This window comes from Phoca vitulina, unplaced genomic scaffold, assembly GCF_004348235.1.
Source record: "Phoca vitulina isolate PV1807 unplaced genomic scaffold, GSC_HSeal_1.0 scaffold78, whole genome shotgun sequence".
Lineage (NCBI taxonomy): Eukaryota > Metazoa > Chordata > Mammalia > Carnivora > Phocidae > Phoca > Phoca vitulina.
In genome coordinates this window covers 1,326,781-1,353,229 of record NW_022589781.1, presented here as the reverse complement: position 1 = coordinate 1,353,229, position 26,449 = coordinate 1,326,781, and the positions used below count along the sequence as shown (strand labels likewise).

Genomic DNA, 26,449 nt, shown 5'->3' with positions numbered 1-26,449 from the left:
ATTGCCGAATACAGGTCTCTGAGTTGACTGTTCTTTCCTTTCAGCATTTGAAAACGTGCGCCCCTTTCTTCTGGCCTCCATGGTCTTCGAATTGCTTTTCTTCTATACATGTTTCTTCTCTTGCTGCGTTCAAGACTTTTTCTTTTGCCTTTGGTTTTCAGAATGTTGACTTTGATGTGTCTTGGTTGGGTTTCTTTGTCTTTATCCTGTTTTAGGTCACCCTGGCTTCTTGCACCTCTGTGTTTGTTCATCCTTTGACAAATTTGGTAAATTTTCATCCATATTTCTTCAAGTATTTTTTCAGCCCTGCCCTCCTCCTCCTCTCCTTCTGGGACTTCAGACACAAATGCTGGATCTTTTTTATAGTCCTGCTGTCCCTGAGGGTCTGAGGTGTTGTTTTTTTTTTCCCCAGTCTATTTTTTTCTCTATTGTTCAGATTGAGTAATTTCTATTGTTCTTTCAGTTCATTGATTTCTCTGTCCATTCCATTGTGCTATTGAGACAGTGTATTGAGTTTTTAAATTTTAGTTCTAAAATTTCCATTTAGTCCTTGTTTTGTCTTCTGTTTCTTTGTTTGACTTCTGTTTCTTTGCTTGCCTCCCCCCCAGGGAAGGTGAAATTCCTGATTCCCTACTCCACTTTCCCTGAAAACCCCCAGAGGAATGCTGGGGAAGCCTGGTTACCACTTGCCACAGGTGAAACTCCATGCTCTCCACGTGGCCTTTGTGTCCTGTGGTACCTCGCTGGAGTAGAATGGTTATTGTTGATAATGTTCTGTCCTGCTCAGCTGCCCCTTTCCTGATCCTGTAGCTGGACAGCAGACACCTGTTGGTATTTCCAGGTTGCTGGTTTCTCCAACTCCAAGCCTGGGATGGAGGAGGCACGAGAAAACCCAAGGACCCTAGTGCCATTCATTTCTAGCCAGTCCGCCTTAGCTCCATGTCATTCCTAGCTGGTCCATCTTCTCTGCCTGTCAGGGTCATCTTACGTTCCCTTCATGTATGATGTTCACAGTGTTTAGTTGTGCTCAGAGGGAAGAATGGTGAAGAGTACACTTGCTCCATTTTTCTAGAAGCCAGGACCTAGGTTTTAATAGATTTCTGTGGTGTATTTTCTATTATCAAGAAGTTCTATCTTGTGAGTAAAGTTTTGGAGAATGTAGTTAGTTTTCTGTTATAATAGAATGGAATTTGTTGGTGAGTTCCTCATAGTCCCTATGCTTGAATAGTCATCAGATGATGCATTATTTTTCTCTTGTCAGATCTCACCATCACAATTCTAAATTTTTTCATGCTTTCCCCACTGTTCATTATTTTTATAATGCACCCTCCCTAGTTTCCTCATAGCTGTGTTAAAATATGCAAATAAAATCAATTATATTTTTTAAGGGAAGAAAAGAAAGCCTTAAACAGTGTTGAGTAATGTGAATTCATTACTGTGTGACTTTTGATCATCATTCTCTTATCAAGATTGGGTCTGATTTTTGGGATGTTTCACTTTCTGGAATGTGCCATTTGTCTTTAGTGTGATCTCTTTTCCTCCCCGTACTAGATACTCGGGAATGTCATGAACCAATTCCACCTCTGTGAGTAGCTCAGGTTACGTGAGGTGTGTGTAGTGAGGAGGCCTTCTTTGAGACAGACAGCACAAGGCTTTGGGACAGGCAGGGAGAATAAAGGGCCCATGGAACTTAAGCTTCACTAGCCTCATGGTATATAAAGCTTTGGCCAGTAAAATGGGAAGCCAGGAAGGGGCTAATTTCTGATAATTATATTTTTTGTGTAAAATACAGAAATCAGCCATAAAATCAGCCATCCCACAAGGGATCAGTGAAGGGCAGAAGACCCCCTGTTCTTTATACACTGTTGCACAGGGAAGTTTGCTTTTCTTGATCCAGTTTTTCTGGAGCCTTCTCTCTCCCATTCTGCTCCTTTCTCCCTCGGTCTGTCTTGTGTTGTTGGCAGTGGTCTGTCTCACCTTTGTGACCACGACCAGACAGTAGGAAGGGGCTGAGGAAAGAGAAGGGCCTGTCTTCTCTAGAATTTGGCTGGTTGGAGAATTTAAGAAACGTGTCACTGCCTACTATTTCAGAATTACTAGAACTCAGTGGCATAAACTCGTAACGTCATCCCTTGTCTCCCCTATTTTGTTCCTACTCAACGCACCCTGTACACAGCCTTGCTTTCAGCATTACCAGCCAAACAAACCTCATATGGATACAAAACAAATTATACTGGGTACCTCTAAATTCATTGTACTCATTTTTGAATGGGAGATAAGTCTGGAAATTCTTTTAACTTTCAGGTCGTTTTTGTACCGCCATCTTTTTTGGGCCGATGAGTTATTTCAAGGCTGTTTGCTTTATATAAAGGGACTTTGTGAAGATGCAGTTGATATCAAAAAAGGTAACGAACACGAAGACCATCCATCTGCCATATGCCTCATAAAGGTGGGTAGAAGTGCACTGCTCTACGCTAGTGTTTGTATATGGAAACCAGGAAGACAAATAGAGTTTTGAGTCAAAGGAATTCATACTGCTAGATCCATCAGTAAACGGTCACAATGCATGACTCATGTTCTAAAATACTCGCAAAGAACATTATTCCCTTGGATAGTCATTTTTAATAATTAACAACATTCCTTATACATAATTTCTTCCCTAAACTCAACCAAAGTCTGTTATGAGGTCTTTTCTCTATTTTCAAAACTCTAAATGTGCAATATCATTTATAAATAATTATCTCAACTACAATTGATAGTTACCAGCTAGTCTCTCAATATAGCATGTCAAGAAATTGTCATGAGTTACAACACAGAGGTTTTGGTTAAATTTATGAATTCGTCTGTTCCACAGTTCTAAGAAAGGGTGACCTTCTTAGTGGATGATTGAATTCAGTTTATATAGAATAGTTCTTTTAAAGAGGTTAAAGTACGTAGAAGTGTATGTTTTAAGTGTTTAATATACAATTGAACAGGATTCCAGCAGCTTTTACTTCATTTACCCACTGAGTGAGGAAGGTACTGAAAAGTAAAATTGATAGTCACCTAGACTTAAAAATAGTAAAAGGATGTGGACAAGTTATAAATTTGATCATCAACTCAAAAATTGTGTTGACTATACACATGTAATAAGTTTAATACTTATAAATCAGTAGCTTACTTTTAGAATTGATTATATACAGTGGCTGATACATGATAGATGCTTAATAAATAGTCTTTGAATGAAATAATGAAGAAAGATGAATTCATCACTACAGATCAAGTACATTTTTTATAGCTATATTGAGATGAATGTTTCAAGAGGATTACCATTCAAGTTAAGGACACATTTCATAGAGGAGTATTTTTGATATGGTTTTATTCTAGAAGGAGATTGGTCGGGCAGCTATATTAGATTGTTTTATGAGTGACTTAGGGGCAGAATTTATTGATTAATGGTGGGCAGTAAGGCAGAGGAGACTTCGGAATATCTGTGAATGCCCATGCCTGCTGGATGGTAATGCTAACGGAGTGACCTTAGACCCTATCAGCTTCCCCCAGAATGTCAAGAGGAAGGGAACACAGCTTTCCAGACAATTTGTAAATATTTGTTAATTATTATATGCAAAGGGGATGGATACAAACTAAAAATGAGTTACTGCTATTTTTAATTTGCTTACAGTTTATTGGAAGAGATAATTCTTTACATTTAAAAATGATTGCTAATTCCAGAGGTAGTCCCTCGGTTTTTCTGTTCATTGTAACTAGCCAGTTAGCAAAATATAAGGCAAGGGAGGTTTCCTGGCACACAATACCTGTAAAATACTTGTAAAATATTCTTGCCTCAGATATTCAGAGGAAGCAGTTAAAGTCAGGGCATGTTTCATGAAGGAAGCACATTATGAGCTAGGCCACGCTGGATTGGAATAGCCAGGCAGCAGAATGTGAGTAAAGCATTCAATATGTTTTTTTTTAATTATGTTATGTTAATCACCATACATTACATCATTAGTTTTTGATGTAGTGTTCCATGATTCATTGTTTGTGTATAACACCCAGTGCTCCATGCAGAACATGCCCTCTTTTCAATATATGTTTGATATCAGAGTTAGGTTGGGTCTTGAATGTTGGGCCAAGAATAACAGAATAAGGGAGAAGTAGGAGCAGAACCTGGGCATTAGGGCTGGGGCACTCCTAGTGGGGGTTGTGAAGAAAGTTAGCAAGAATAGGAGTTTCTGAGATTGTCTGGAAAGACCAGGGCTAATTGGAGGGAGAACAGAGTTTCATAGCCAGGAGAACCTGAGATATGGAGGTCAGGAATCTGAAGGTGGCCACTTGTATGTTAGGACTGCTGGGGATGCAGGTACCAATGAGGATTGACGAGGAGGCAGGGAGGACGAAGCAAGGGCAGGAGTGCGGACAAGGGACCATTCAGAAGTTAGAGTGGAGTGCATGCTGGTGCCATTGTTCTGCCAGGATGAACCAGCACTGTGCAGGGGCTGGGTGTCTGGAACTGTATGGCGCAGGGCACACGTGGATCATTGTATCCAGACCTTCCCTTTCAACTGAGAAACCAAGTCCTAGAGAGACAGTGATTTATCCAAAGCCACAGAACCAGCTAAAGAGTTGGGACTTGGGGTTCAAGAATGATTGCGTTGGGGGAGGAAGTATTTTGAATGCTTAATAAAAATGTAAATTTGTATCCTACCCCTTTTGGGAGAAGGTGCGGTGAGTGGTGCTAGTAATCTACACTTTTTGCAAGCCCGCTTGGTGATTTCCTATGCAGAGTAAACATTGAGAACTATTCTTTTTTTTTTTTTTTTTTTTTAAAGTAGGCTCCTCCTTGCCTAGTGTGGAGCCCAGTGTGGGGCTTGAATTCACAATCCTGAGATCAAGACCTGAGCTGAGATCAGGAGTCAGATGCTCAATCCACAGAACCATCCAGGCACCCTGAGACCTATTTTTTTTTTTAAAGATTTTATTTATTTATTTGACAGAGATAGAGAGAGCACAAGCACGGGGGGTGGGGGGCAGTAGGGAGAGGGAGAAGCAGGCTCCCTGATGAGCAGAGAGCCTGACGTGGGGCTTGATCCCAGGACCCTGAGATCATGACTTGAGCCGAAGGCAGAGGCTTAACCGACTGAGCCATCCAGGCACCCCATATTCTTAAAGAAAAATTAATGAAAGTTTCTGAACATGTTATTGTAGGCAAATCAATGTGATGTTGGTTTATGGGAAAAACTGAAAGCAAGGAGATACAGAGTTAAAGAGATTGCTAATAGAGTGCTAGAATAATGCAGGTGTGAGCAAGGATGGCTTCAGGTAGGAGGTTAGCAGTGAGATCAGAAAGGAAGGGAGATTTTGAGATACATGTACTGGAAAAATCAGGACCTGGTAGCCAGATATGGGACCAGGAGAAGGAGAACACAAAGAAAGAGTTAATCCAGAATTTTAAGGCTAGAACAGCACTTTTCTATTTTTTTTTTTTTTGAGGGAAGTGTACATTTATAAAATATTGCAGTATAACTAGGGATAAAGATGTCTGCTATTTATTGATGAAAATGTATTTTGGCAAGAGAATTAACAGAATGTGGGAAAAATGAGAAAATTCTGAAAGAGGAAGGATGCTGGGATATACGTTGTTTGTGTATGGCAGGGCTTGGTAGCATAGGAGTTGGAATTTCTCCAGGCCACATTTCGAATGAGCTCAGTAGAACATGCATGTCACTTGGATTATGTAATTTTAGCCTCTTTATCCCACATTTAGTGCTCGTGTTTTTAAGTCTTAACACATAATTGGGATTTCAAAGGTAAAAGCAATTCCTGGATTTGGTGGTTCCCTTGGGTTCATAGATATTTCAAAAATACATCGAGTTTTGAATTTTTCTGCTGAGGCTTAATCTTAGTTACAATTAAAACAAGAATGTATTTTTCTGTCTTTTATCAAGATTTAGTTTAACTACTGGTGTTTGGATTTGAAGAACGTAAAAAGCATTTGGTATATAAAGCATAATGTATACAAAAGGAAGGATAAAATATGCTCTTTATGACATGAAGGTGTGACCATAATATTTTATATCTCTTTTTTTTGTAATGAACTTTGACTTTGCAACACTCAACGTTTACTGTCATTTAATTAGCTGGATAGGTCTCGAACATATTCTCTAGATGAATTTTGTAAAGAACAGTTACAGCAAGCCACCCAGGCACTGAAGCAGCTTGAGGATATCAGAGATAAAGCTATTTCCAAAATCAAAAATACAGTTTTACAGGTAATTCTTTAATTATAGCCTCTCTTTTTATACATTTCTGGTGTATTGAGTAAAGCAGTTGCTCCAGCTTGCATCTCTGGAAACAGTGGTGGAAACGGGCAGGTGGATTCGTCAGCTGACCAGCTAATGCTGCACATTTACTGGGTGCAGGGCATTTTCCAGGTGCTGTGTAGAGTGCAAATATTGATGTGTACAGGTGTATCCTCTGCTTTTTGAAAGTTCGTGTTACACCATGTTGCTTTTACAAAAGATCTATATTCGTGCCTGTTTTTGCTAGCTAAGTGAAAGAAATCCAGAGAGCATTTTCACTTTTATGAAAAAAAGCCAGAAGCAGAAATAGCCTTCAGAGTCCATTTTGCAGCGAGCTGTTATGGGGCAACACCTGGAGCAGCGAGAGCCCCCCCCCCCCCGCCCCAGCTCCTGCCCTGGGACCCACATGCAGCATCTCAGCATCAGGCCACCAGAGCTTTGGGCTGTTATCTGTGAGCGAGCATCTGTGCTTTTTCTTGACTTAGTTTGTGCATCCATTAGCAAGATGTGTCCTACAGTATCAGAAAAGCCTAACAGAGGTTATTTTTTGGGGTCTGGGAATGCTCAAAAATTTTTCCTCTTTGCTTTATGCTATTTTGGCTTATGGAAGGTTTCATAGCAACTCTACTTTTGGATAGTGGGGGAAACCTGTAAGAGAGAGAGAGAGAGCATGTGTGTGTGTAAATGCATGTATATGTATATTTACATATACACCTTCAAGATACCTCAAATCTAATCTGAGCTGACATATATAGGGAAATACAGTTTGTTACAAATTTCAGTATTTCTAAGATGAAAACTAATTGTTCAAGAGAAACATACCTAGATGAGACAAAACTTCCCTAAGGATTTTATAAAAAGGATTCAATAATACAATGAGCATTCTTACCTGAGATGCTGTGACTCATTTCACAGGGTTATTTTCTATAGCTTCCCTATATAGGGAATGACAACACGTGGAAGCATGGTTCACAAATGCAGTTTGTAAGGGACTGATGCAGTGTCTCTTCTTATGGGCTTGCTGCCTCTCTCTGCTGGTTTGGCGGAATCCAGGTGGATATTTGAGGCTCTCTGATGGAATAGGTGGACTGGGTCTCCCTCAAACCATTTTCAGATGTTATTTCTCTGAATTAAACTTTTTTTTTTTTTTTAAGATTTTATTTATTTATTTGACAGAGAGTGAGACAGCGAGAGAGGGAACACAAGCAGGGGGAGTGGGAGAGGGAGAAGCAGGCCTCCCGCAGAGCAGGGAGCCCGATGCGGGGCTCGATCCCAGGACCCTGGGATCACGACCCAAGCTGAAGGCAGACGCTTAATGACTGAGCCACCCAGGCGCCCCTCTGAATTAAACTTTTAATAAATACAGGGTAGCAGTGACTTCAAGGCTTTGCTTCTTGACAAGAAGATGAAGTGCAGCTGTTTCACATCAGTGAAAGAAGGATCTCTTTCCTCATTGTATTCCAGAGTCACCCTAACCTCCCTAAGCCCCAGCATATGGGACACAGTTTGGGCTCTGGGACAGTTTGGCCAAGGATCGTATAAATCGATATGTCTTAGGCCACTGAGATAGTAGTTACACATTCTAGTGTCTCCCATTCAGCATCACCAGGATCTGGTCATAAATATTAAGAGATTTCTATTTAAATAAATTTCAGATAAGAACCCATTAGACCCACATGCCAACCAACCCTGTTTTTGAAATCCACCAAAATTATTCACTCCACGGAAGTAAGCAGATTTAATAAAAATGGCAAGATCATAAAACTGAGAATGGGCGTGAACAAAAAGGATATGGGGAATGGAAGTATCAATAAAGTATTGCATTGCTTTTTCCTTCTTTAGGTGTTATCTCTCCAACAGAGACTTGTGCCCTATTTTGACATGGCTCTTTATTTTTTTAAATTCAAATTCAATTACCCAACATATAGTAGTTCATCATTAGTTTTTGGTGTAGTGTTCAGTGATTCATTAGTTGCATATAACACCCAGTGCTCATCACATCACATGCTCTTCTTGATGCCCATCACCCAGTCACCCCATTCCCCCACCCAGCTCCCTTTCCACAACCCTCAGTTTGTTTCCCAGAGTCAAGAGTCTCTCATGGTTTGGCTCCCTCTCTGTTGACATGGCTCTTTAGCCAACGCATGGCTGAGTTGCTGGGTCCCATCCCGTGCAGCTACCCAAGGCAGGCAGCATTCCCCATTTCCAGATTAAGTGTAATTAGAAAGCACTGACATTACCTCTACTATTTTGTTAGGGCATTTCATATTGAAATGCTAAGGACCATGATTATCAAGCTTTTGTGGGCAAGAGAATCACCTAGGAGGCTTGCTAAAACAAGGGGTCTCAGTTTCAGCCACTATAGCTGGGGAGTTCACATTTCTAACAAGTCCCTAGGTGAAGCTTGATGCTGCTGGTCCTGGAACCACTGCTCTAGAATTCCTCCAGGAGAAATTTTTTTTTTTTTTTAAGATGTTACAGAGAGAGACACAGCAAGAGAGGAAACACAAGCAGGGGGAGTGGGAGAGGGAGAAGCAGGCTTCCCACTGAGCAGGGAGCCTGACGTGGGGCTCGATCCCAGGACCCCGGGACCATGACCTGAGCCGAAGGCAGACGCTTAACGACTGAGCCACCCAGGCGCCCCCTTCCAGGAGAATATTGACTGTTTATTTAAATGTTCAGACTCAAACTTGAAATGTGAATTGAATACATTCTAAGATTGTATTTATTTCTCACTGAATTTTCCTGAGCTCGGTAGAAGCATTGATTTCAAGAGAACTTCAGAGCTATCTGTTGGAAATAAAGTCACAATTTCAGAGGTAGATTTTAACAAATAATGAATCATGCTTTAAGTTTCAATGGCTGTACCCTTTAAGAATTTGAATTATTAAGCATTTGTCCTATCAATTTGACTTGCCAGGAAGTTTCACCACTCAGAATTTTTTGAAATGATGGACACTTCCATCATGTCACATAATTACTACTACTTTTTTTGCAGTGAGAATATTTAAAGCAAAGGAAACCATCAACAAAATGAAAAGGCAACCTATTGAATGGGAGAAAATATTTGCAAACGATGTATCTGAAAAGGGGTTAATATCCAAAATATATAAAGAACTTGTACAACTCAACACCAAAGCCCCCAAATAATCCAATTAAAAAATGGACAGGGGACCTGAATAGGCATTTTTCCCAAAGAAGACATAGAGATGGCCCATAGACCTATGAATGCTCAAATCACTCATCCTCAGTGAAATGCAAATCAAAGCCACAATGAGGTATCACCTCACACCTGTCAGAATGGCTAATATCAAAAAGACAAGAAATAACAGTGTTGGCAAGGATATGGAGAAAAAGGGAACCTCTGTTGGTGGGAATATAAATTGTGCTGCAATCACTATGGAAAACAGTAGGGAGGTAAATTAAGAATAAAAATACCGTATGATTCAGTAATTCCACTACTGGGTTATTTACCCAAAGAAAATAAAAACACTAATTTGAAAAGATCTATGCACACCTGTGTTTACTGCAGCATTATTTACAACAGTGAATATATGGAAGCAACCTAAATGTTGGATGATAGATGAATGAATAAAGGGGTGGTACGTATACGCAATGAAATATTACTCAGCCATAGAAAAGAATGGCATCTTACCATTTGCAACAACATGGATTAGACCCAGAGGGTATTATGCTAAGTGAAATAAGAGACAAATACTGTATGGTTTCATTTATATGTGCAGTCTGAAAAAAGATGAACAAACACAACAGATTCATAAATAGAACAATCTAGTGGTTGCCAGAGGGAAGGGGCTTTGGGAATAGGCAAAATAGGTGAAGGGGATTAGAAGGTACAAACTTGGAGATGAAAAGTATAGCATAGGGAATATATGTTGTAGTAATGTTGTATGGTGACAGATGGTAAGAACATTTATTGTGGTGAGCATAGTATATTGTATAGAATTGTCAAATCCTACGTGGTATACCAGAGACTAATATAACATTGTACGTCAGCTGTACCTTGATTTTTAAAAATTGCAGCTTTCAGTGTGTGGATCTTTGACCTTCTTGGTTACCTATATTCCTAAGTATTTTATTATTTTGAGGCTATTAAGAATGAGATTGTTTTCTTTATTTCTTTTTCAGATTTTTTGTTGTTACAGAAATGCAACTGATTTCTGTATCTTGATTATTAGTTTTAGGATATTTTTGACAAATCCTTTAGAATTTTCTGTGTATAAGATTATATCATCTGAAAAGAAAGACAATTTTACTTCTTTTTTTCTGATTTGGATAACTTTTGTTTCTTTTTCTTGCCTGATTATTCTTGCTGGGCTTCCAGTACTATGTTTAATAGGAGTGGAGAGAGTAGGCACCCTTGTCTTGTTTCTGATCTTAGAGGAAAAGCTTCCAACTTTTCACCATTGAGTATGATGATGTTAGCTGTGAACATGTCATATATGGTCCTTATTATGTTGAGGTATGTTCCTTCTCTACCCAATTTGTTGAACATTTTTATCAGAGAATGTTGTATATTTTGTCACATGCTTTTTCTGCATCTGTTGAGGTGATCACGTGATTTTTATCCTTCAGTTAATGGGATATATCTTATTTTCTGATTTGTGTATATTGAACTATCCTTGCATCCCAGAGATATATCCTGCCTGATTATATTTTATAATCCTTTTAATGTGCTGTTGAATTTGGTTTGCTAGTATTTTGTGGAGAACTTTTGCATCTATATTCACCAGGGATATTGGTCTGTAGTTTTCTTGTGGTGTTCTTATCTAGCTTTGGTATCAGACTAATGCTGTAAAATGAGTTTGGGGGTTGTGCCCTCTTCAGGGTTTTTGGAAGAGTTTAAACAAGATTGGCATTAATTCTTCATTAATGTTTGGTAGAATTCACCAAGGAAACTGAATAGTCATGGATTCTTCTTTGTTGGGAAGTTTTTGATTACTGATTTAGTGTCCTTGATTGTTATTTGTGCTTCCTGATTCAGACTTGGTAGGTTCTATGTTTCTAGTAAATTATCTATTTCTTCTAGGTTAACCAATTTGTTGGTATATAACTGTTCATAGTCATCTCTTTTGATCAGAGAATTCAATCCATTTTTATTTAGAATAATTATTGATAGGTAAGGACTTACTAATACCTTCTTATTGTTCTCTGGTTGTTTTGTAGTTCCCTGTTCCTTTCTTCTCTTGATGCTTTCCATTGTGAATTGATGATTTTCCATAGTGCTGTGCTTCAATTCTCTTTATATTTTGTGAATCTCTTACAGCTTTTTGCTGTGTGGTTACTATGAGGCTAGCTATCACAATCTATTTTACACTGATAACTTTGATCACAACAAAACTCTACCATTTTATTCTCCCCCCTTTTATGTTTTTAATGACATAATTTACCTCTCTCTATATTGTATTTCCATTAACATTAATGTTAGTGGAGCTATAGTTCTTTTTAATACTCTCGTTCTTTAACCTTTACATAGAGGTCAGTGGTTAATAGCCCACCATATTACATTTTTAGAGTATTCCAAGTCTGACTATATTTTTTCCTTTATCACTGTGTTGTATATTTTCATGTTACTACCTAGCACCTTTTCATTTCAGCTTGAACACTACTTTCCGTCATTTCTTGTAGGGCAAGTCTAGTGGTAAGAAATTCCTTCAGCTCTTGTTTGTCTGGGAAAGCCTTTATTGCTCCTTCATTTCTGAAGGGCAGTTTTGCCACATAAGGTATGCTTCATTGGCAATATTTTCCCCAGCTCTTTGAGTATATCTTCCTACTCTCTCCAGGGCCATAAAGTTTCTACTTAGAAATCTGCTGATGGCCTTATGGGAATTCCCTTGTAAGTTATAAGCTTTTTTTCCCACCCACTCTCTTGCTGCTAAGATTCTGTCCTTGTCTTTGATTTTTGACAGTTTTATTATGTGTCCTGGAGAGGATCTCTTTGATTTTTGTTTACTGGCTTGTGAGTTTCATGAACTTGGATACACAAGTCTCTCTTCAGATTTGGGAAGTTCTCATTTTTTTTTACAAAATTTCTTTTCTGTCCTTCCCCCCCCCCCTTTCCTTCTTGGACCTTCAATAATTTGAAAATTGGTTCTTTTCTTGGTATCCTATAGATTATTTGGCTTTCTTTACTCTTTTTCACTCATTTTTCTTTTATCTCTGGTTGGATAATATCAATTGATCTGTCTTGAAGTTCACTTATATTTTTTATGCTTTGTGAAGTCTGTTGTTGAAGCTCTCTGTTGAATTCTTCATTCAGTTACTATATTATTATTAGTTACTGTGCTATATGTTTAGCTCCAAATACCTGCTTGTTTCTTTTTACGTTTTCTGTCTCTTTTTGAGCATCTCATTTTGTTTGTATTGTTTTCCTGATATCATTAAATTGTTTACCTTTGTTCTTTTCTTATAGATCTCTGAGCATCTTTTTTTTTAAAGGTTTTCGTTAAATTCTAGTTAGTTAACATATAGTGTAATACTGGTTTCAGGAGTAGAATTTAGTGATTCATCACTTACATATAACACCCAGTGCTCATCACAAGTGCCCTCCTTAACACCCACCACCCATGAAATGAACTAGTTTGCATTCCCACCCACAGTGTCGGAGGGTTCCCCTTTCTCTGGATCTTCGCCAACATCTCTTGTTTCTCGTATTTTTTATTTTAGCCATTCTGACAGGTATGAGGTGCTATCTCATTGTGATTTTGATTTGTATTTCCCTGATGATGAGTGATGTTGAGCATCTTTTCATGTGTCTGTCGGCCATCTGGATGTCTTCTTTGGAAAATGTCTATGCGTGTCTTCTGCCCATTTCTTAACTGGATTTTTATTTTTTGGGTGTTGAGTTTAATAAGTTCTTTACAGATTTTGGATACTAACCCTTCATCACATATGTCATTTGCAAATATCTTCTCCCATTCTGTTGGTTACCTTTTAGTTTTGTTGATTGTTTCCTTTGCTGTGCAGAAGCTTTTTATCTTGACAAAGTCCCACTAGTTCATTTTTGCTTTTGTTTCCCTTGCTTTTGGAGACGTGTCTAGCAAGAAGTTGCTGTGGTCGAGGCTGAAGAGGTTGCTGCCTGTGTTTTTCTCTAGGATTTTGATTCCTGTCTCACATTTAGGTCTTTGATCCATTTTGAATTTACTTATGTGTATGGTGTAAGAAAGTGGTCCAGTTTCATTGTTTTGCATGTCTTGTTTTCCCAACACCATTTGTTGAAGAGACTGTCTTTTCTTCCATCGGATGTTCTTTCCTGCTTTGTCAAAGATTAATTGACCATAGAGTTGAGGGTCCATTTCTGGGTTCTCTATTCTGTTGCATTGATCTGTGTCTGTTTTTGTCTCTGAGCATCTTTAGAACAATTAATTTGAATTCTTTGTTGGAAATTCCTGGATATCCATTTCTTTGGGGTCAGTGACTGAGTTTTACTTTGGTGGAATCATGTTTCCCTGATTTTCATGATCCCAGTAGCCTTGCAAAGGTGTCTGTGCATTTGAAGAAGGAGTCACGTCTTCCAGACACTATGACCTGACTTTGATAAGGGAAGAATTTCGCCTGCAGGTGGGGCATGCTGGAGCATCTTGGGTCTTGGCGCTAGCGGTGCAGGGTGCCAAATGTGGGGCTGTGTAACTGCACCAGGTCCTGGGGCATCATGATGTCTCTTTGCTCAGGCCTCTGGGGACCAGAGCTTTGACAGCTGTGTGGTCCTTCGCAAATATTCTGGAGGTCTGCAGTGGCTGTAAGGATTTTCAGTAGTGGCTCCAGGTCCAGGGGCTCGGGACCAAGGCAGACAGTGGTGGTGGCCGGAACTGGTGGGGTGTACACACTTGGCTGTTGGGGTCATCTGCAGGTTTCTCTATAGTGGCAGGGGCTGGTTGGAGACACACCCATTGGTGAGGGTCAGGGTAAGCAGCAAGGTCCAGGCCAACTGTGGGTGCACGGGTGTCAGCATGTTCTCCTGTGGCTGCTGGGTCACACCACAGGGGCATGGCATTCAAGGCCAGTGACAGGTGTCAGGCCAGCAGCATGCAAATGCACCTGAAGAAATAGCCCAAGCATGTGCACGGTGGGGCTCAGTGATGGGGCTCTAGGGGGGTGTCCTGTACTCATGCACCCATAGAAACCTGGGCTGGCTGACAGTGTGGGGTCGGGGAGGGGAGGGGGCGGAGAGGGACTTAGGCAGCGGGCATCAGTGAATACAAATATCTGCCTGTCAAAAGCTAGTGAAATTGGCTGGGGGTCTGTGGCAGCTGTGCTGGCTACTGATTCCTTCTTCAGTGGCAAAAGTTGCCGTGTTTGTGTGTTGAGCAGGTCACTGTGAACGGGGATCACTCCCGCTGCATGGCTGCTATTGGCAGTCCATGTTTTTCTTCCTTGTTCAAGCCATCTCTGTCCATCTCAGCTTTGCTGGTCTGGGCAGGGTGAAATCGAAGTGGGACCTTTGTTCAGTGCCCCAAAGCCTGGGGAAGCTGGTTGCTCACTCTGCTCTTCCTTTCCTGATGAGAGAGAGGACTCTTTCTAGCTGGGAAGTTTCCTCTTGGCACTGAGCAGTTCCAGCTGGGGATGGGAGGAAGTGGGCAAATTGAAGCTGTCTTCCTTCTCTTTTTGCGTGGTTATTCTCAGGATTTTTGTTTCACAGTGTTGCTGAAGTTTCTTCAGTGGACTCCAGAGTTCTCCCAGAGCTGTTTTTGTTCAGGGACACCTGTCTTACTTGTAGATCTTTGCTGGGGGCAGAGGCAGGGCTTCCCTACAGTGCCATTTGGGTGAATTTTTAAAACTGAAATGTGTGACTCCTCAGTGGCCAGACCCTAGGCAGCACACTAGAATCAGCTGGTGGGGTGGGATGGGGGGCTCTTAGTAAATATTGATCTCTGGGACCCTAGACTAATTAAATCAGAGTTTCTGAGGATGGAGCCTCTGCCAGCAGTGAAAAAGCTCCTCAGGTGAATCTAAAGTGCAGCTACTTTAAAAGGTGTTCTGGCAATGTTGGGGACTGCCCAGACACAGCACAGGCGTAGAACTGATGAAATGAAAACTGAAACCCACCATCAGGATGTGAACCTAGAGTCAGACTTGAGATATGCCTGACCCAAAATATAGCCTGTGATGCTAGAGACTATCTACCTATCTGCCTATCGGTGTCAGAATCTCCATTAACCTCAGAATGTTCAATAAAAAGGCCAGCATTGCCAGGCTTACTACTGTATACTTTTATATTGATACAGTTATTAAGCTATTTAAAATTCCTTTAGTACCAATGCTAAAAATCTTTATTTTGAATAGTTAATAGACTCTCCCTCACCATTTTACCAGTTAAAATGCATTTTGCATATGAAGTTTTCAAATCATGTGGCCACTCCTGGAAAAACATGACCTTTTCAATAAAAACATAACCTATTAATAAAGTCAGTATTTCATTTGTCAGGCCCAGCATAGCTGTGCCCATAACTGGTATATGAGTTATCTTGTCTTTTTTTAGCCCAATTTCTACAAGCATCTGTTGTATTAGTAAAGAACTACATCACCATGGTAAACCATTCCTCCAGAGAGTCAACCAGTACTGGAAAAAACTTGCCAAATTGATAATCAACTGACCTAATTCATTTTAAAAAGAAAGAAAAATACAAATGAAAAGAAAAAGAAACATGAAGAGAGGCAACATAAATGCAATTGTGTTTTTAAAAATTAGAATCGGGGCGCCTGGGTGGCTCAGACGGTTGAGCGTCTGCCTTCAGCTCAGGTCATGATCCTGGGGTCCTGGGATCGAGTCCTGCGTTGGGCTCTCTGCTCAGCAGGGAGTCTGCTTCTCCCTCTGCCTCTGCCTGCCACTTCCCCTGCTTGTACTCGTGCTCTCTCTCTAATAAAAAATTAAAAATCTTAAAAAAAATAAAAAAATAAAAATTAGAATACAATTTGGAAAGGACTATCAAGCATTTAAGTATCAATGGAGCAAAAAATAAAAAGAACAACCAATAGGTGAACAAATACTGGAAATATTTTTAGAATTTTAAAGGTCCATCAATAATTTAAAAAAATGTTTATGTGTCTAAAAAGAAACAATTTGACCAACTTTGAGATTATTTTAGAGGACACAATTCAGAAGTTTTGGTGGTACTAGTAGTACTGATTTTATTCCCCAATAACATACTAAGTCAATTGTCTTAAGAGCTACATTGTTTAAAGGATAAAACTCTGACATCAGATTTGATGAACTTAAATTTTTTCTTAATTCTGTATTATGTATCGTATATGTGTTAAAAACAAAGTAATTGCTATAGCCTAGCATAAGGGAGGCAGCATTGGACTGGATTTTAGGATACCTATTATTACACTTGACTCTCCCCCCAGTAGCTCTACTCCCAATGGTATACTTGAGGAGGGTCCCTCTGTGTAGGAATGCTTAGATAACCATTAGTATATACTTCCTGTTTGAGTTCCATAAACTCATCTGCTTATAAGTGAGACCCCAAACTTCATAGGCTTCTTTTTTGTCTGCTGTTTAAATACAGTGCATAAAGTTTTCCAGGCATAAAGTTTTCATGAAAATTGTCATAATAATGTTTAGTTGCAGTGTTGTAATCATGCTATATTAACATAGGAAATTATCACTTGTTTCTCAATTGTTTATTGAACTGTAGGTGGCAGAAAAGAAAGAAATTAAAGAATATTTTGAGTCAAACGTCTCTGAAGATGACACAGTACATTTCAAGCTGCCTAAATATCGACGTTTATTAGAAACAATTTTGAGGTTTCTGCTACTGGTTGACTACATATTTCAGGAACTCATCCGTCAACTAATGAATACTGCAATCACACTACTTTTGGAATTATTTAATAATTCTGCTAGAATGCCATTTTCAATGGAAAAAAGGAATGAAGATCTCATTAAGTAAATCACAATTTTTTGACTTATAAAAGGAATTTATGATCATAATGTAATATATTGTCACTTATGGAGGAAATATCCAATAATTTAAGCTAGAATTTGAAAATTCTCCTCATAGCAAATTATATGTACTAAGTTTTTGCAATTATCTGAACTTCTTATCTGGTAATACTTTCATTAATAGTATGCATAAAATATAAGAAAATTTCCTTCCCCCCCTAAAAATATTCTGCATAGGCTAGGTTGCTATGTGAAGTATATGATACCCAGTGAAATTTGAAATTCAGATAATGAATAATATCTCAGTGTAAGTATGTCCCAGATATTACCTATACTAAAAATTATTGGAATTCAGTTTTAATTTGGTGTTCTGTATTAATTTGCTAAATCTGGCAATCCTATGTATAGGTATGCTGTATCTTCAAAGTTCAGAACTAGTTTTTTTTAATTTAATTTTATTATATTAAGTACATCATTAGTTTTTGATGTAGTGTTCCATGATTCATGGTTTTCGTATAACACCCAGTGCTCCATGCAATACATGTCCTCCTTAATAACCCATCTCCCCACCCCTCTCCCGTCTAAAACCCTCAGTTTGTTTCTCTGAGTCCATAGTCTCTCATGGTTTGTCTCCCCCTCCAATTCCCCCCCCCTTCATTTTTCCCTGTCTTCTCCTAATGTCCTCCATACTATTCCTTATGTTCCACAAATAAGTGAAACCATATGATAATTGACTTTCTCTGCTTGACTTATTTCACTTAGCATAATCCCCTCCAGTCCCATCACATGTTTTGTTTTGTTTTTTTTTTAAAGATTTTTATTTATTTGACAGAGAGATAGCGAGAGCAGGAACACAAGCAGAGGGAGAAGCAGGCTTCCCGCTGAGCAGGGAGCCCGATGCGGGGCTCGATCCCAGGACCCTGGGATCATGACCTGAGCCGAAGGCAGACGCTTAATGACTGAGCCACCCAGGCGCCCCCAGTCCCATCCATGTTGATGTAAAAGTTGGGTATTTATCCTTTCTGATGGCTGGGTAATATTCAGAACTAGTTCTTAAAAAATCATTTGTAAGAATGATTCTGGAAGTAGCCAGCCACAAGGTTCAATTGGAATTTGAGGCAATTCCAAGTATCTATTGAAAACCAAATATTTTCACCTTTAAAAAAAAAAAAATTATTGGGGCACCTGGGTGACTCAGTCGTTAAGTGTCTGCCTTCGGCTCAGGTCATGATCCTAGGGTCCTGGGATCGAGCCCTGCTCTGTGTCTCTCTCTGTCAAATAAATAAAATCTTTTAAAAAAATTATTTATTTGAGAGAGAGAGAGAGAATGTGTGCACACTCACAGAGAGGGAGAAGCAGACTCCGGCCCAGCAGAGAGCCTGATGTGGGGCTCCATCCCAGGACCCTGAGATCATGACCCAAACTGAAGTCAGACACTGAACCACCTGAGCCACCCAGGTGCCCCCTATTTTCACCTTCTATTTAAATACTACTGTTAATACTTTTTTCTTATTTACCACAACTGGATCTATTGCTGTGATTTGTAAACTATGGAATATGAATTGACATTGTAGAATACTTTATGTTCAAACTGTCAAAATGTAGGAATGTCATTTTAAGTCAAATCAGAGTTTCAGTATCATAACTAGAGAGTGAAAAATAAATTCATAAAATTTTGAAGAATCTTAAAGATAATATACTGTTTCTCTAATTTGTTATTGAATCCAACGGAGCTTAAATCACTTTTCTAAAGCTTCATAAGTACTTTGAGTCAGTGCTAGGACTTTAACCTATATAAGAGCACAACTATTTAGTAATAGCACATTATAATTTTATTTTTCCTAAAACTACAGGTGTGTGTTTGTGTGTTTAGAAGTTTTTAATTTTGAACATAATTTTTTAAAAGATATTATTATAGTTAATTCATTATATAATAGAAAATTTGGAAAACAGAAATTACCCTAATTCATCACTTAAATACAATGTCTTATTATTTTGGTATAATTTCTCCTAGACTTTTCCTATGTATTTTTCTGTTGTAATCCTAGTGTACTATTTCATAGTTCATTTAAAAAATATAACATGTCTCATATATATATATATATATATATATATATTAACGTTATAGGAGGAATACGTGTGTAGTGGTTCAAGTACATGTGTTTTTGGAGTCATACCGTCTGGGTTTTAATCCCTGTTTCATCTCTGACATGTTGTGTGACTTAGGTTAGCTAGTAATAGTAAGCTAGGAGACATAAATTCTTTAGACTTCAATTTCCTCATCTGAGACTAGAGATAACAATAATACCTATGTCATAATGTTGTTTGAGAATAAACAGAGTAAATGCCTGCTAAGTAGGAGCTATCATTATTTAATCTGTTTCCATTGACCTTCTTAACAGTATTGGTTTGTATTTCCATGATGACTAATGATGTACATCCTTTTATACGATTATTGGCTATTTGTATATCTTCTCTGAAGAAATGTCTTTTCATGTCCTTTGTCCATTTTTAAATTGTGTTGTCTTTTTATTGTTAAGTTCTCAAGAGTTTTTTTTTTCTTAAAGATTTTATTTATTTATTTGACAGAGAGAGCGAGAGAGCACAAGCAGGGGGAGCAGGAGAAGGGAGCAAGGGAGCCCGATGTGGGGCTCGATCCCAGGACCCTGGGATCATGACCTGAGCTGAAGGCGGATGCTTAACCATCTGAGCCACCCAGGAGCCCCTAGTTCTCAAGAGTTTTTAAAATATGTTTTGGGTACAAGACCCCTATTATTACCAAATAATAGATTATTTGCAAACATTTTCTCCCATTCTCTGGGTCATCTTTTCACTTTCTTGATAGTATCCTTTGGAGCAAAAGTATTTAGTTTTGAAAAAGGCCAATTTATTTTTCCTCTGATTGTACTTTAAGTATTGCCTAATGCAAGGTTATGAAGATTGATACCTATGTTCTAAGATTTTCGATTTTAGCTCCTACATTTAGATCTTTGATCCATTTTTCTTTTAATTTTTGTATACAGTATGAGATAAGGGTGTAAATTCATTTTTTTTCTATATGGATGTCCAGTTGTCCCAGCACTACTTGTTGATAAGACTGTTCTTTCTACATTTAATTGTCTTGGCACTCTTTTTGACAGTCAGTTGACCATAGATGTATGGGTTTATTTTTGGACTCTAAATTTCATTCAGTTGATCTATATGTCTATCCTTATGCTGGTACCACACTGTCTTGATTACTGTAGCTTTGTAGTAAGTTTTGAAATTGCAAAGTGTGAATCTTCCAACATTGTTCCTTTTCAACACGGTTTTGGCTCTTCTGGCTCCCTTGGTTTACATATGAATTATAGAATAAGATTGCCAATTTCTGCAAAAAAAAAAAAAAAAAAGCTGGAACTTATATAGGGATTGCATTGAATCTGTGGATAAATATGGGGAGCATTTCCATTTTTATAGTATAAAGTTTTCCAATCCATGAATGTGAGATTGTCTTGCCATTTATACAGGTAGTCTAATTTCTTTCAGTGGTCTCTTGTTTTTCACTGTGTATGTTATACTTCTTTTATTTATTCTTTTTTTTCATTGTTTTTATTTATTTTATTTTATTATGTTAATCACCATACATTACATCATTACTTTTTGATGTAGTGTTCCATGATACATTGTTTGCGTATAACACCCGGTGCTCCATTCAATACGTGCCCTCTTTAATACCCATCACCAGGCTAACCCCACTCCCCTCTAGAACCCTCAGTTTGTTTCTCAGAGTCCATAGTCTCTCATGGTTCGTCTCCCCCTCCAATTTCGCTCCCTTCATTTTTCCCTTCCTACTATCTTTTTTTTTTTTTTTTAAACATATAATGTATTATTTGTTTCAGAGGTACAGGTCTGTGATTCAACAGTTTTACACAATTCACAGCACTCACCATAGCACATACCCTCCCCAATGTCCATCACCCAGCCACCCCATGCCTCCCACTGCCCACCACTCCAGCAAACCTCAGTTTGTTTCCTGAGATTAAGAATTCCTCATATCAGGAGGGGGGAAAGATGGCGGAGGAGTAGGGGACCCTATTTCAACTGGTCCCTGGAATTGAGCTGGATATCTACCAGACCACTCTGAGCACCCACGAAACCAGCCTGAGATGTAAGAAGATCTGGATCTCTACAAACAGAATATCGCAGGCGGTTGGTTTCGAGGTATGAAGCAGGGAGCCGTGATTCCACGGGCAGACATCGGAGGATAAATGGCAGCGGGAGGGTGCCTGGCCGTGGGGATCCTACACCGCTGGTGAGCGACAGCCTCGCACGCTGTGGACGGGGCGCAGACGCGCAGACTGGTAGCGGTGGGGAAAGGACTTTAGGGCAGCACCCAGGGTGGAAACCCGGAGCGGCGGCGTTGCGCCTGCGAATTGCAGCCCCCAGGATGGAAACCCGGAGCGGCGGGGTCGCGCGCGTGTGAACTGGGAGCGGCTGGTGATTTTAGAAGCACAAAGGGCAGAGACGTGCTCCAACCTGGAGGCAGGACTGGGAGCGCTGCAGAGGGGCGCACAACCCAGGACGCTGCAGTTTATAGCAGCACGGACAGAAACGGAGACGGTGTGGCCTGGAGAGCTCACTGAAGAACAGACTGCGATCTCTCTCCTCTGAGGCAGAGGGTTGGAAACGGTCTCTTCTGCTCTGACTCGTGGAAGAGACGCGGAAAGCCGCCAGGGAAAGCCGCCAGAGAACAAAAGCCCCCAAAACTGATTCCCACTGAGCCCATCCCCTGCCACAGGGGCACAGGGCAACTCCGCCCAAACAGGGTTGCCTGAGTAACAGTGCGGCAGACCCCTCCCGCAGAAGACAGGCTGGGAAAACAAGAGGCCAGCAACCCTAAGGCCCCAAGAAAACAGGTGCATCTTGCTTGGGTTCTGGTCAATAATTTGGACTCTATACATTCCCTCAAACACCCATCAACAGAATGACTAGGAGGAGGAGCCCCCAAAATAGAAAAGACTCAGAGATTATGACTTATGCTGCAGATTTACAAGTGGATGCAGATATAACCAAGATGTTGGAGATGGAATTCAGGCTAGCAATTGTGAAGACAATGGCTAGGATGGAGAAATCAATTAATGGCAACATAGAGTCTCTAAGGGCAGAAATAAAAGGTGAATTGGCAGAACTTAAAAATGCTATCAATGAGATCCAATCCAATCTAGATAATCTAACAGCTAGGGTAACTGAGGCAGAAGAGCGAATAAGCGACCTGGAGGACAATATAATAGTTAAAAAGGGAAAAGAGGAGGCCAGGGAAAAACAACTCAGAATCCATGAAAATAGAATCAGAGAAATAAGTGACACCATGAAGCGTTCCAATGTCAGAATAATTGGAATCCCGGAGGGAGTGGAGAGAGAGAGAGGACTAGAAGATGTATTTGAGCAAATCGTAGCTGAGAACTTCCCTAACCTGGGAATGAAACAAACATTAGAGTCCTAGAGGCAGAGAGGACCCCTCCCAAGATCAAGGAAAACAGGCCAACACCCCGGCATGTAATAGTAAAACTTGCAAATCTTAGAACCAAGGAAGCCATCTTAAGGGCAGTTAGGGGGAAGAGATTCCTTACGTACAGAGGGAGGAACATCAGAATAACGTCAGACCTATCCACAGAGACCTGGCAAGTCAGAAAGTCTGGCAAGACATATTCAGGGTACTAAATGAGAAGAACACGCAGCCAAGAATACTTTATCCGGCAAGGCTTTCATTTAGAATGGATGGAGAGATGCAGAGCTTCCACGACCGGCAGAAACTGAAAGAATATGTGACCACTAAGCCGGCCCTGCAAGAAATATTAAGGGGGGTTCTAAAAGGAGAAAGACCCCAAGAGTGATACACAACAGAAATTTACAGGGACAATCTATAAAAACAACATCTTCACAGGCAACATGATGACAATTCATATCTTTCAATAATCACTCTCAACGTGAATGGCCTAAATGCTCCCATAAAACGGCACAGGGTTGCAGATTGGATAAAAAGACAGGACCCATCCATATGCTGTCTACAAGAGACTCATTTTGAACCTAAAGATACATCCAGACTGAAAGTGAAGGGATGGAGATCCATTTTCCATGCCAGCGGACCTCAAAAGAAAGCTGGGGTAGTAATTCTTATATCAGACAGATAAGATTTTAAACTAAAGTCTGTAATAAGAGACACAGAAGGACACTATATCATTCTTAAAGGATCTATCCAACAAGAAGATCTGACAATTGTAAATATCTATGCCCCCAACATGGGAGCAGCCATCTATATAAGCCAACTGTTAACCAAAATAGTCATATTGATAACAATACGTTAATTGTAGGAGACCTCAATACTCCACTCTCAGCAATGGACAGATCATCTAAGCAGAAAATCAACAAGGAAACAAGAGCTTTGAATGATACATTGGACCAGATGGACCTCATAGATATTTACAGAACATTCCACCTTAAAACAACAGAATACTCATTCTTCTCGAGCGCACATGGAACTTTCTCCAGAATAGACCATATACTGGGTCACAAATCAGGTCTCAACCGATACCAAAAGATTGAGATTATTTCCTGCATATTCTCATACCACAATGCTCTAAAGCTGGAACTCAATCACAAGAAAAAAATTGGCAGGAATTCAAACACTTGGAAGCTAAAGACCACTCTGCTCAAGAATGTTTGGGTCAATCAGGAAATCAAAGAAGAACTTAAACAATTCATGGAAATCAATGAGAACGAAAACACATCGGTCCAAAACCTATGGGATACTGCAAAGGCAGTCCTAAGGGGGAAATACATAGCCATCCAAGCCTCACTCAAAAAAACAGAAAAATCCCGAATTCACCAATTAACTCTACACCTTAAAGAACTAGAGAAAAAGCAACAAACAATGCCTAAGCCATGCATTAGAAGAGAAATAATTAAAATTAGAGCAGAAATCAATGAATTAGAAACCAGAAACACAATAGATCAGATCAATGAAACTAGAAGTTGGTTTTTTGAAAGAATTAATAAGATCGATAAACCACTGGCCAGACTTATCCAAAAGAAAAGAGAAAGGACCCAAATTAATAAAATTATGAATGAAAGGGGAGAGATCACGACAACACCAAGGAAATAGAAACAATTATTAGAAATTATTATCAACAACTATATGCCAATAAACTGAGCAATCTGGATGAAATGGAGGTCTTCCCGGAAACCTATAAGCTGCCAAGACTGAAACAGGAAGAAATTGACAACCTGAATAGGCCAATAACCAGTAATGTGATTGAAGCAGTGATCAAAAACCTCCCAAAAAACAAGAGTCCAGGGCCTGATGGATTCCCTGGGGAATTCTACCAAACATTCAAAGAAGAAATAATACCTATTCTCCTGAAGCTGTTTCAAAAAATAGAAACAGAAGGAAAACTTCCAGACTCATTCTATGAGGCCAGCATTACCTTAATCCCCAAACCAGGCAAAGACTCCATCAAAAAGGAGAATTTCAGACCGATATCCTTGATGAATATGGATTCCAAAATCCTCAACAAAATCCTAGCTAATAGGATCCAACAATACATTAAAAGGATCATCCACCACGACCAAGTGGGATTTATCCCCGGGATGCAAGGGTGGTTCAACATTCGCAAATCAATCAGTGTGATAGAACACATTAATAAGAGGAGGGAGAAGAACCATATGGTTCTCTCAATTGATGCAGAAAAAGCATTTGACAAAATACAACATCCTTTCCTGATTAAAACTCTCCAGAGTATAGGGATAGAGGGAACATTCCTCAAGTTCATAAAATCCATCTATGAAAAACCCACAGCGAATATCATCCTCATTGGGGAAAAGCTGAGAGCCTTTCCCTTAAGATCAGGAACAGGTCAAGGATGCCCACTCTCGCCACTGTTGTTCAACATAGTACTAGGAGTCCTAGCAACAGCAATCAGACAACAAAAAGAAATAAAAGCTATTCAAATTGGCAAAGAAGAAGTCAAACTCTCTCTTGTCGCAGACAACATGATACTTTATGTGGAAAACCCAAAAGACTCCACCCCCAAATTACTAGAACTCATCCAGCAATTCAGTAATGTGGCAGGATACAAAACCAATGCACAGAAATCAGTTGCTTTCTTATACACTAACAACGCAACTGTAGAAAGAGAAATTAGAGAAATGATTCCATTTACAATAGCACCAAAAACCATAAGATACCTCGGAATAAACCTAACCAAAGAGGTAAAGGATCTATACTCTAGGAACTACAAAACACTCATGAAAGAAATTGAAGAAGACCCAAAAAGATGGAAAAATATTCCATGCTCATGGATTGGAAGAGTAAACATTGTTAAAATGTCTATGCTACCCAGAGCAATCTGTACCTTCAATGCCATCCCGATCAAAATTCCAATGACATTTTTCAAAGTGCTGGAACAAACAATCCTAAAATTTTTATGGAATCAGAAAAGACCCCGAATCTCCAAGGAAATGTTGAAAAAGAAAAACAAAGCTGGGGGCATCACGTTGCCCGATTTCAAGCTATATTACAAAGCTGTGATCACCAAGACAGCATGGTACTGGCACAAAAACAGACACATAGATCAATGGAACAGAATAGAGAACCCAGATATGGACCCTCAACTCTGTGGTCAAATAATCTTTGACAAAGCAGGAAAAAACATGCAATGGAAAAAAGACAAGTCTCTTCAATAAATGGTGCTGGGAAAATTGGACAGCCACATGCAGAAGAATGAAACTCCACCATTCTCTAACACCATTCACAAAGATAAAGTGGATGAAAGACCTCAATATAAGACAGAAATCCATCAAAATCCTAGAACAGAACATAGGCAGTAACCTCTTTGACATTGGCCACAGCAACTTCTTTCAAGATACATCTCCAAAAGCTAGTGAAACAAAAGCAAAAATGAACTTTTGGGACTTTGTCAAGATAAAAAGCTTCTGCACAGCAAAGGAAACAGTCAACAAAACAAAGAGGCAACCCACAGAATGGGAGAAGATATTTGCAAATGACACAACAGATAAAGGGCTGGTATCCAAGATCTATAAAGAACTTCTCAAACTCAACACCCAAAAAACAAATAATCAAGTCAAAAAGTGGGCAGAAGAGATGAAAAGACACTTCTCTGAAGAAGACATACAAATGGCTAACAGACACATGAAAAAATGTTCATCATCATTAGCCATCTGGGAAATCCAAATCAAAACCACACTGAGATACCACCTTACACCAGTT

General features: G+C 39.5%; 1 protein-coding gene across 1 annotated transcript in view; it reads left to right on the top strand.

Moving 5' to 3' along the window:
- Window positions 1–26,449, top strand: part of DNAH14 (dynein axonemal heavy chain 14) — a 354,473-nt gene that overhangs the window by 43,940 nt on the left and 284,084 nt on the right. Inside the window, exons 9-11 of the mRNA XM_032393957.1 lie at window positions 2,305–2,449; window positions 6,120–6,251; window positions 16,937–17,187. Of these exons, the coding sequence (XP_032249848.1) occupies window positions 2,305–2,449; window positions 6,120–6,251; window positions 16,937–17,187 (528 nt within the window). The remainder of the gene's footprint in view (window positions 1–2,304; window positions 2,450–6,119; window positions 6,252–16,936; window positions 17,188–26,449) is intronic.